This window comes from Saccopteryx leptura, unplaced genomic scaffold (assembly GCF_036850995.1).
Source record: "Saccopteryx leptura isolate mSacLep1 unplaced genomic scaffold, mSacLep1_pri_phased_curated manual_scaffold_18, whole genome shotgun sequence".
Taxonomy (NCBI): Eukaryota; Metazoa; Chordata; class Mammalia; order Chiroptera; family Emballonuridae; genus Saccopteryx; species Saccopteryx leptura.
In genome coordinates this window covers 60,182-71,623 of record NW_027095700.1, presented here as the reverse complement: position 1 = coordinate 71,623, position 11,442 = coordinate 60,182, and the positions used below count along the sequence as shown (strand labels likewise).

Sequence of the window (11,442 nt, the reverse complement as noted above, 5' to 3'; positions counted from 1 at the left end):
GTAAGCCTGGGCCACAGGACAAGCCACAAAGACAGTGGGTGAGGGAGGTTGGGCTGGACTCAGGCACAGGGATGGGACCCCAGATCCACGGCTGGAGCAAGAAGGGCCAGGACTTACTTTCAGGGGTTTTCCCCTGCCTCCTCCCACCCCAAAGTGCCTCAGCCCATCTGTGCCATCCTCCACAGCCCCTGCTCAGAAAGCTGGCCCTCAGGACCCTGCCCATGGTGGTGCCCACCTCAGGGATGGAGCAGGGGGATGTCCGGTTAAGAGGCAGAGCTCCAGTCCGGGTGTGTGCACGCCTACGGTAGTGAGCATGTGAATACCCGCGTGGGTGTGGACGAAGGTGCCCCGCTCTGCGGGCACAGCAGGCTGTGTGTGCGCACGCCACTGCATTTGCGTGTGCTGGTGTGAGTCTGTGTGTGCCCGTGTGTGGCTGGTGTCTGCAGTGAACACAAACGATTATAGGGTCTCACCCTCAGGCCCACCCAGTAACCTTGTTCATCTCAACTCTAATCCACCCCACCCCATTGCTCCCAAGCCTCACCAGGCCCGAGGTCCCCCAGGCAGCCCAGCACCCACAGCGTCCGGAGCCCCCAGGCCTGCCTGCTCTTCCTCAGCCCCTCACCCCCAGCTCTGCCGGGAGCCCTCCCCCACAACACACACCCACACCCAGGCTCAGACCCAGGTCTCTAGACTCAGAAGTGACTGTATTTCTCTAGAAGATGCCCTCACAGCTAGGCTGCCGGGTTGGGACTGGCTCGGCTCCGCTCAGCTTCCCTTAAAGACCTGGAGGTCCCAGCCCTTGCCTTCGCCCCACCCACCCGGCGACGCCGATGCCAATGCCTGTGTCCTGGAGTTGTCCTGCTGGCTGAAATTGGAAAGTGGTGGAGAGACGGGGAGGGGTGAGGACCACAGACCATGGAGCCAGACCAAGTCTGCCCTAGCCCCAGCCAAGTCAGGCTGAGGAAGGGGCAGCCACAGGCCCCGGGGACAAGGTCAGAAGCCCTTCAGGAAGGAGAAGACCTCAGGGCCCAGCCCGGAGGAGGATGGGCCCCAGGCTGAGCAGGAGCCCCCGAGCCAGGGTTCAGGACTCCCAGTTGCAAAAATCTTTGTCACAGCACTCCACATCTACTTTTAAGATCCCAAAATTAATGAAGAGCATCAGGTAATCTGAGAAAAACTGCCGCTTAAGGAAGTTGCAGGATGAGGCACACATCTTACTCACGGAATAGTCCTTCCTGTCTGGAGAAGAGGAGGGGAGCCTGAAATTGGAGCCCCAGGTAGGCCCTCTCTGCCTTGCGCCCCGCTCCGCCCCGGAATCCAGCCCAGGCCCTGGTTCAGAACCCCAGAACAGCAGAGCTAAAGCTCCCAGCCCACCCCCGTTGTCCCCAATGACATGGAGGGCCCAGGGCCAGACAGGCAGCTGTTCGCTGTCACATAGCAAGCCAGAGAGGTTGAGACCACCCCCCAAAACTCCCTACCGCGCTCAGGTGCTGGCTTACCGCTGCTGGATAAGTGCGCCGCAGATACTGGCATACTGCTGTGCTTGAGATCAGTGATGCGGACGCTAGCACACACCTTTTCGGTGGGCAGGCACTCCCTTGCGGTGCAGTGGCTGAAGTTGGTGATCGCTGTGCAGAACTGGCACCACAAACCATCAGCTAGACAGACCGGAGACACAGGATGACTAGAGAAACAGCAGGCCAGGCCAGGCCAGCCCCTGCATCCTCCCCACCTGCTTGCTGCAGGCTCTGCTGGGAGAACCATTGGGCTGGGGGAGGCTGGGCACCCCGTGGCCAGCAGTGACCAGGCCAGACTGGCACCGAGAAGACCCTGTGTCACTTCCCAGTAGTTTCCAGGGAGGATCCCACACCTGGGACTCTGGATGCCCCGAGGCCCTCTCCCTGGCCCCATGCACGAGTATACCCACACACACAGCTACCTCACACCTAAGGTGCCCCCCCTGCACACGCTGACCTCCTCACACACTCCCCCTACCCCTCCCAAAGCACAGTTCGTTCGTTTGTTCCAAGCTTCCAAGGACCAAACTGGACATGACAGGCGGCCTGCTGGGGCTCTTAATGGAGCACAGAACCCCTGCATTGAATCAGGGGCATCGTGCAGGAACAGGCGAGGAAGCCCCTCAGTGCCCTCAGGAGTAGGGAGGGACCCACGTGGCTGGAGGTGGAGCAGCACCAGCCAGGGAGAGGGTGTCTGGGGTCGCAGGAGTCCAGTAGGGGTGGGGACGTGGCCCACCCTGGGAGAGCTGCCGCAAGACTCACCAGGCTCAGAGCACAGCAGAGCCGCCAGCAGCACCAGACCGAGGCCCTTCATGATCTCAGGCAGCATGTTCCAGGCAGACCTTGAGAAGGCGCGGGAGCTGTGGACAAGGGTCGTCTGGGGCTCAGGCCTGGCTGGGAGAAGCCTCGGTCAGCAGACACAGGTCCTGACCGGGCCGAAGAACCCTCTTCTTTTCTGGCCTCCAAATACAACCTCCTCCCGGGAATCCACGGCAGGGGTCCTCCCTAAGCTCGAAGAAGCCCACCCCCAGACCATCCCCCAGAGTGCCCACCATCACAGCCTCCCTTCCAGCTAGAACAGGTCTGTCCTCCCGGCATGGCGGCAGGCCAAGATGCACCCACCCCGCGCGCCCGACACCTGTGGGATGAGGAGGGAAGGGTGTCGTGGCGCGTCTTCTCCCTGGGGAGCGGTAGGTGCGTCGGGAAAGGAAAGGAAAGGGCAAGGAGCGAGGGAACTGTACCTGCTGATGAAGGGAGGGGCTCACACCACGTCTCCACCCCGCACCCCTGGGCTGGGGTGCTGGGAACCCCGCGCGGAGCCCTCTGCATTCGCCTCTCCCTCCCTCGGGTCAGCGCTCAGGGCGGATCCGAGCGTGGAGTGCAGGCCAGGGCTTAGGAGACTCACTTACATCTCAAGGGTGTCCGGGCTCCGATGCTCCAGGAGGCAGCACAGGGAGTTGTGTCCTTCCGTCTCCCTGCGGACCGCAACGCCAGGTCCTTATATATCCTGAGTAAGCATTACACAGAACCAGATGTGACAGTTTAGCTATTGGCTAGGGAGTTCGCACGCAGCATAGCAACAGGGGCCGGCATAGCAACAGGGGCCGGCATAGCAACAGGGGCCGGTTTTAGCTTAGTGGTGAATTTCTTTTTTTTTTTTTCTCTTTTCTTTTCTTTTCTTTTCTTTTTCTTTCTGAAGCTGCAAACAAAGAGAGACAGTCAGACAGACTCCCGCATGCGCCCGACCGGGATCCACCCTGCACGCCCACCAGGCGCGATGCTCTGCCCCTCCGGGGCGTCGCTCTGCAGGCGACCAGAGCCACTCTAGAGCCTGGGGCAGAGGCCAAGGAGCCATGCCCAGCGCCCGGGCCATCTTTACTCCAATGGAGCCTTGGCTGCGGGAGGGGAAGAGAGAGACAGAGAGGAAGGCGGGGGGTGGAGAAGCAAATGGGCGCTTCTCCTATGTGCCCTGGCCGGGAATCGAACCCGGGTCCCCCGCACGCCAGGCCGACGCTCTACCGCTGAGCCAACCGGCCAGGACCTTGTTTCTGCCCTTTTAATACACTCCGGCACCCACAGGCACACATTTCTGAATCTAACATTCCCCCATCTCTTTTGGGCATAAATCAAACCCTGGATTCTTCATCAGTGGGGAGACTGGTGTAAGGTTGGGACAGAACTAGTAACTTTAGTACATCTCTGACGTCTGGTGGTGCAGTGGATAAAGCGTCGACCTGGAAATATTGAGGTCGCCAGTTCAAAATCCTGGGCTTGCCTGGTCAAGGCACATATGGGAGTTGATGCTTCCAGCTCCTCCCCACCTTCTCTCTCTGTCTCTCTCTCCTCTCTCTCTCCCTCTCTGTCTCTCTCTCTCCTCTCTAAAATGAATAAATAAAATGAAAAAAAAAAAAACCCAAAACTTTAGTACATCTATCTTCTCCTTTACGAACGCAAGGAGCTTATTAAGGATTATTGGTCCAATGGTAAGAGCCAATAATAATAATAGCAGGGGTCCAGCAATTGCGGATATGAGGGTAGTTAACCAAGGAGAAGTCTTGAACATAGAGGCATACCAGCTAGAGCTGTCTTCTTCTAATTCTTTAATCTGTTTGCAAGTATCTTGATATTCTCTTTAATTACTCCAGAGTGGTTAGCGTAAAAACAATATTCTTTTCTTTAAGCAGCACACAGTCCTCCTTGCTCAAGGAGGAGGAGGTCTAGCCCTCTCCTATTCTGAAGGGCTACCTCGGCTAGGGAGTCTATTTGCTTCTCGAGGTATATTACCTGGTTTAGGTGGACTCTATTGAAATTTACTGACTAGGGTCTCACAACCCTACTTTTTACAAAAATAATCTGAGTGAGACCCACATATGCGACGCCGTCCGGGAGGGGGTTCGGGGCAAGCATAGTGTGGAGTATACCATAAAGCCCTAGTTTTTTACATTGGGGTTACACCTATTACCTAAGGTGTATGAGCTAGGCAAATCATCAGTGAGAGAGCTCCTGGCTGAATCAGAATGTCTCCAAGCTTCTGGTGAATCACAGAATTTGTCTTCAAAGAACTTTGATAAGTCAGCTTGGAGAGTTATGGGGTTATTATCCCAGGTGTTATTCTGTGCTATAACTGTGCCATCTGCTGACCTGATTAAAACCTATTCCTGCAACTCTAGTCCCTTGCTAGGTAAACAATAAAAAGTCATCAGTCCTAAGTGGAGGAGAAGGTGAGCTTTAGAGGCTCTCTAGGGGTCCGCTTGACTTGCCATCTCCGAGATCCTTCGTCGGGTGGTTGGGCCGGCTTTACGTGGGAGAGGTGGATCCAGTAGGGCTTTTCAGCTACCTTAATAGCTGTGGGTGTACTCAGGATTACCTGGAACGGTCCGTTCCACCGCGGCTCAAGGTTGCCCCGTCTGTGGTTGAGAATCCACACCCACTGTCCAGGCTCCGGTGGCTCCGGTATTCGGGACCTGTGTTTTGCATTCGATTGGGCTGATCTCTGGAGGGCCTGCACCTCGCTTCTGATGTGTTGCAGGGCCTGCAAGGACTTAAGGAAATTATGATTAGAAATCTCTAGTTCCCCTCTGGTCAATCGAGGTACAAGGGCCACAGGTTGCCCAAATAAGATTTCATAAGGGGTCTATTTATTGAGATAGGGGGTACATCTGGTTCTAAAAAGGGCGAAAGGGAGGAGCTCAACCCAGTTTTCGCCCGTCTCCCCTCTCAGCTTAATTATAGTTTCCTTCAGAGTCCTGTTCATTCTTTCTACCTGTCCTGAACTTTGGGGCCTATAAATGCAATGCAATTTCCAATTAATACCTAAGTTAGTGGCTAATTCTTGAGATATCCTGGATATGAATGCAGGTCCATTGTCTGATCCTAGGGCTAGGGGAATGCCATATCTAGGTATGATTTCCCTTAATAAGACTTTGCAGACTGTGGAAGCAGCCTCTCCTCGCGTGGGGAATGCTTCCACCCATCCTGAGAAGGTGTCTAATAATAATAGATACTTATAACCTGACTTCCCAGGGGTCATCTCTGTGAAATCTATTTCCCACAGTTCTCCCGGAGCTTTCCCCCGACACCTCACAAAGGGGGGGTAGCTTCTTATTCTGCGCATTTACTCTGGCACAGATGCTGCACCTCGAGACAATGGAGTGGACAATATCCCTGATGTTGGGCCCTACATAATACTTCCTGATAAGTTGTTCTAGCTTGTTTTGTCCTAGCTGCGTACTAGTATGAATATCTCCTACTATTTCTCTTACTATTCCCTGGGGTAAATAGAGCCGGGAGTCAGGAAGCTCTATCTATCCCTGCTAATTTTTTCTTCCCTTTCAACTGCATCCCTTCCTGCTCTTCTTCTGGGGAATATCTAGAATCCGGAGGTAGCGTTGGCTTAGGCAGCAATGGCAGAAGGCTTTCTTGTGGCCTAGTGGCTGCCTCTCTTGCAGGTGAGTCTGCTAGGTTGTTACTCTTTACAATAGGCGAGTCCCCTCTCTGGTGTCCTTTGCAGTGAATGATGGCAACTTTGGTAGGTAGCCAAATGGCGTTTAGGAGGGCAAGAATTTCATTGCGATTTTTAATGTCTTTCCCCCCTGCTGTCAGTAAGCGTCTCTCCTTGTATATGGCTCCGTGGACATGGGTAGTGCTGAATGCATACCGGCTGTCAGCATAGATGTTGGCAACTTTTCCCTCTGCTATCTGTAAGGCTCGGGTTAGTCCTATTAGCTCTGCCCTTTGTGCAGGTGTTCCTGCGGGCAGTGCTTTCTGCCACAGGACCTTATTTTCCGTGGCCACTGCTGCCCCTGCATGTCGCTGTCTATCCTTAATAAAATTGCTCCCGTCTGTAAAGAGGGTCAGGTCTGCCTTCCCATATGCTTGATCCCTTAAGTCCGGGCGGGAGCCAGTCACTGTGTCAAGGAGTTGTTTGCAACTGTGGACGAAAGTGGAGTCGCTGGGTTCAGGGCAGCCGTTTTGAGGAACTGAACAGATGGAGGGTTCAGCAGCTGAGCCTGACACTGCATTAGCCGCGCATGAGATAGCCACCTGTCAGGAGGTGCTCGCAGCACTTGCTCTACGTAGTGTTCCTTAATGACTTTGATGTCCTGCCTTAAAGTTAATTTATTAGCCTCCTTGACTAGTATGGAGGTGGCAGCAAGTGCCCTCACACATGTTGGCCATCCCGAGGCTACAGGTTCAAGCTTCTTGGACAGATAGGCCACAGGCCTCTTCCAAGGCCCAAGTTCCTGGCTCAGTACCCCTAGAGCTACCCCTCCGTTTTCTGCTATAAATAGCTGAAAGTGTTTGGCCAGATCTGGCAGGGCCAAAGCTGGGGCAGCCACCAGGGCCTCTTTCAGCGCTTAGAACACTTGCTTCTTCTTATCTGACCAAGTGAACTCCTCTTCCTTACCCCTGGTTAGTTCATGCAGGGGTTTAGCTAGTTCTGCAAAGCCTAATATCCACAGTCGGCAGTATCCTACTGCACCCAGGAATTCTCATACCTGTCTCTTGTTAGTAGGCTCGGGGATCTGCAAGACCGTCTGAATTTGCTGGCTGAACAATGTCCTTTCCCCTCCCTGTAAGTTATTCCCCAAATAACTTACAGTTTGCGTCACAATCTGGGCCTTCTTGGCGGAGACTCGATACCCTATTCGCCCCAGATCTTGAAGCAGGTCGGAGGTGGCCTCTTCACACTCTCCTTCGTCCTTGGCAGCTATGAGGATGTCATCCACATACTGGAGCAGTACGATCGATGGATGGGAGGAGCGGAAAGCCTGTAGATCTTTGCTGAGGGCTTCATTAAAAATGGTGGGGGAATTCTTAAACCCTTGTGGTAGTCTGGTCCAAGTGAACTGCCCAACCAGTCCATTATCTGGGTCATTCTATTCAAAGGAAAAGGTGCCAAGGGAATACAAAAGAAAGCATCCTTCAAATCCAGGACAGAATAATAGGTATGGGTTGGGGGCAGTGAGCTCAGTAAGGTATACGGATTGGGCACCGTGGGATGAATAGTCTCTACCTATGCATTCACCTCCCGCAAGTCCTGGACCGGACGATAGTCTTGGCTCCCCGGATTTGGACGGGAAGCAGCGGGGTGTTCCAGGCTGATTGGCACCTTCGAAGGATGCCTGCCTCCAGCAGGCGTTGCAAGTGCCAGGTGATTCCCTGTCTAGCTCAGGTTGGGACCGGGTACTGCCTGATCCTAACTGGTCTAGCAGTGCTAAGCAGTTGCACCAGGACAGGCAGTTGGTGTGCGGCCAAACCTAGGGGCTTGGTTTCCGCCCAAATTTCAGGTACCAAATTTCAGGCACGCAGGGCATCTTGGAACCCCTTCCTCGGCCTCCTTACCTTCTAGGATGGTGGCAAGTAAGTGTTCTTCAGACAGTGGGACAGTTACTTCCATGCTGACCTCTGCCTCTTTGTTCCCCATAGGGCTTTCCTCCCGTCGGAAGGTTATGGTGGCCTGAAGTTTCTGCAATAAGTTCCTTCCAAGCAGTGGGTAAGGGCAGTCTGGAATGACTAGGAAAGAGTGGGTGATGGTGCCTCGACCTAAGTCAGTAATTCCTGCGGTGGCCCATGGGTAGGCTTCTGCTTTGCCCGTTGCCCCTATGATCTTAGTAGTTGTCTTCCGCATCTGGCCCTGTGGTTTCTTTAGGACTGAGTAGGTGGCTCCCATGTCGACTAGGAAGTCTATTGGTTTTCCTTCGACTGTTAAGGTGACCATGGGCTCCTGGGAGCTGGCGGGAATGGAGCCCTGGCCCCGTCAGTCTAAGGTTTGGAGCAAGACCTCTGGGCCCTGTCTTGGCCCATGGCTGTCAGCCTTCAACCTTGGACACTCTCTTTCCTTTCTCTTTTCCTCTCTTGCCCTTTCTCCTTACAATAGGCGATTGGTCTTTTGCTATTCGCCGTCCCTGGCCCTTTTGCTATCCCCCTTTCCCTTTGGGAGGAGGTTTCTGGGCAGCAATCAGAATTTTGGCAACTTCCTTCGCCCTGCCAACCTCCGGATCACCCCTATTGACATACACCTTCTGGGCTATCTCTAATAGCTTGCTTCTATTCTCTCCCTCGAACCCCTCAATCTTCTGAAGCTTTTTCCTAATGTCTGAAGCGGCCTGAGTCACAAAGGCTATATTGACTAGTCTCCAGTTCTCTTCTGCCTCAGGATCTAGAGGGGTATATACTCTATAAGCCTCTATGAGTCTCTCTAGAAAGAATGCTGGGGATTCCTCTCTTCCCTGGATGACTTCACTAACCTTACTGAAGTTGGTTGGCTTTCTAGCTGCTGCCTTGAGCCCCCTCAACAGAGCCCGGCGATACTGGAGGAGAGCGTCCCTTCCCCCAGTGGTATTAGGGTCCCAGGTAGGAGGTTGAGACGGGAGAACAACTTCTATTTCCCTTCTTCCCTCCCGAGTTTCCCTTTCTTCTCCTAATATCGCCTTAGCAGCCTCTCTCATTATTCTGTCCCTTTCTTCAGAAGTAAAGAGGGTTTGTAAAATCTGCTGAAAATCATCCCATGTGGGCTGATGGGTCCTAAAAATGGTCTCAAGGAGACATATTAGTCCCTGAGGTTTCTCGGAAAATGGGGGATTCTCATGTTTCCAATAGTATAAATCACTAGTGGAAAAGGCACATAGATGAGGTGAGGAGGTGCCCGTGGGCCAGCATCTGGTGCCAGCGGTGCCTCCCAGAGAGGCAAAATGGCCGTGCCTCCCGGAGGAGGAGGTAAAGTGGCTGCATCTACCCACACATCCATATACAGGTATTGGTCTAGGTGGGGAGCCCTATAGACCGTGGCTCTGACAGAAAATAAAGTTGGAAGGTCAAAAGTGCCCTCTGTGGGCCATCCCACATTAAATGCAGGCCATTCTAGCTGGCTCAAGGTCCGGAGGAAACCTGGACTCAGCTGCGGACCTCCGTACCCCTGAGCCCTCTTCTGGAAATCAGAAAAATTCTTCAACAGGCACTCTAGCGGGAATCCCTGCACAGACTCCTGTTGTCCCATCCTAGATGACTCAGGAATAATGAGAAAGGGTAGGATACAGGCAACACACACTGTTAACACAAGGAACACACTTGTCTCTCTCACACTCAACTCAGTCATTTGAGCTCAGACAAAACTCAGCGCAGCGCAAAACGGATTCCTAATGTGACCGGTCACTCCAAAGTTAACAAATCCAAATATCCAAATTTCAGAGAGCGGCGTCCCGCTTCTGAAAGCCCAGGGTAGGTAACCGGCAGCGTCCCACCTCCTACCTCAGGATTGTGTGCTCCGGAGCCCAAAAGCCAAACCAAATGAGGATCCTCCGTAAATACTTACTCAGCTCGAGCTGTCCTTCCGGTCTCCGACCCAAAACTCCGCCGAGGGAGAATCCCGGGTGAGCCCCCAAAATGTTGCATCCACCGGCTACGAGAACAAACGCCGGAGACTTTCAGGAGTTTAGATGTTACTTTATTGGCCAGTTTAACCCGCGCAGCGGCGAACTCCCAAGATGTCCGGAGACACCGTGCTCACAAGCAGTTACAAACGGAAGCCGCGCCTGGCGCTTACAGCCAGGTCCTTATATATCCTAAGTGAGCAAGCATCATACAGAAGCAGATGTGGCAGTTTAGCTATTGGCTGGGGAGGTCCCACGCAGCATAGCAACAGGGGCCGGTTTTAGCTTAGTGGCGAATTTCAAACATAAACTTCTTTGTTCGCCGTCTCACAGGGGCCCTATCAGCACTCCCTGTTCCTGCTCTTTTAATAGTTACTTCTGGCAGCCACAGCAGCACTCCCTGAATCTAACAGGGCTCACACCACGTCTTCACCCCGCACCCTGGGCTGCGGTGCCGGGAACCCTGCGCAGAGCCCACTGCTTCGCCTCTCCCTCCCTCGCATCAGCGCTCACCACGGGACCGAGCGTGGAGCGCAAGCCAGGTCTTAGGGGCTTCACTTACATCTCAAGGGTGTCCGCCCTCCGATGCTCTGGGAGGCGGCATGGGGAGCTGTGTCCTTCCATCTCCCTGCGGACTGGAACACGGGCGCAGTCTCGTCTTTCTGGGCATGCAGCCGCAGAAGCCGCAGAAGCCGCAGAGGGGTGGGGAGGAGGTGGCGGAGGACGCGCACAGGGGACCTCCGTGGCTCTGTGGTCCTAGCCTGGTCGCTCTCCTGTGCCGTCCCGGCCCCCCCCCACCGTCTCCACCTCCCCCTACCCGGGCATGGGCAGGATCCCTTCCCACCCTGCTGGCTGAAATCCGCGTGCAATTTTTCACAAGAACATTTACTGAGGAAGTGAAGCTCACACAGACGCAGAGGGGGAGGGAAGGAGCAAACAAAGGTGATGGTGCAGGTCCTTGTTCACAGACTCAGAGCCCTGGGTCACTTCCCCTCCCCAGTCCCATCCAAGGTTCCGACTGTTCGGGGCTGCTCTGCCCTGAGCACCCTGACGCCCCGACTAGCAGCAGCAGCCCCAGGGGACTGCCGTCTCCTACCACACCCACACCTGAAGGGCAAGTCCCAAACCTTAGGCAAGAGGACATGAAGGCCCTCTGCCGGTCGCGGGGGCTGCTGTCGCAGCTTTGTCTCTCGCCTCCCCCACTCCCACCGCCAAGCTTTTGCCGTCCCCTGTGCCTGGTATGTGTCTTTGTTGGGCGCTGAATAAACCGCAGCCCTGGTGCAAATGTGTGGTCGTTCCTTTTGTCCTGCCCCTCATTTGTCCTGCAAATATTTATGGGGTACCCACTGTTGGCCTAGCGCTGCCCTAGGGCTGGGACCACAAGATGAGAAGAGGGTTTCTGCCCCCTCCACCCCAAATCTTACATTAGACAAATGATGATCACTGATAGGTCGTTGTGAGATGTGTGAATGATAGCATTCATTGAGGCCCGTACTGTGTGTTCCAAACCCTTGATAGACGTGATCTCACTACACAGCCTCACAACATTC

General features: G+C 54.3%; 1 protein-coding gene across 2 annotated transcripts; it reads right to left on the bottom strand.

Annotated features, from left to right (window-relative positions):
• Window positions 1-216: 216 nt before the first annotated feature.
• Window positions 217-10,585, bottom strand: LOC136386877 (lymphocyte antigen 6H-like). Of its 2 annotated transcripts, XM_066358006.1 has the most exons (5): window positions 10,455-10,585; window positions 2,659-2,700; window positions 2,283-2,380; window positions 1,503-1,661; window positions 217-1,242 (listed from the first exon to the last, which is right to left on the bottom strand). In XM_066358006.1, exons 1-5 carry the CDS (start codon window positions 10,514-10,516, stop codon window positions 1,085-1,087), a joined length of 519 nt encoding a protein of 172 aa, XP_066214103.1. In that variant the 5' UTR covers window positions 10,517-10,585; the 3' UTR covers window positions 217-1,084. The 2 variants fall into 2 exon arrangements, with proteins under 2 accessions (XP_066214103.1, XP_066214104.1); XM_066358007.1 differs by lacking the exons at window positions 2,659-2,700; window positions 10,455-10,585 and adding an exon at window positions 2,930-2,940.
• Between the last annotated feature and the right edge of the window lie 857 nt (window positions 10,586-11,442).

What these genes read in the sequence shown, in the direction of transcription:
- LOC136386877 (XM_066358006.1), bottom strand. Translation starts at nt 10,516, where the DNA reads ATGGAAGGACACAGCTCCCCATGCCGCCTCCCAGAGCATCGGAGGGCG. An exon ending in CTTCCCTCCTCATCCCACAG is followed by an intron (nt 2,381 to 2,658) that starts GTGTCGGGCGCG and finishes CCTTGTCCACAG; the next exon opens with CTCCCGCGCCTTCTCAAGGT. An exon ending in GGCGCACTTATCCAGCAGCG is followed by an intron (nt 1,243 to 1,502) that starts GTAAGCCAGCAC and finishes CCTCTTCTCCAG; the next exon opens with ACAGGAAGGACTATTCCGTG.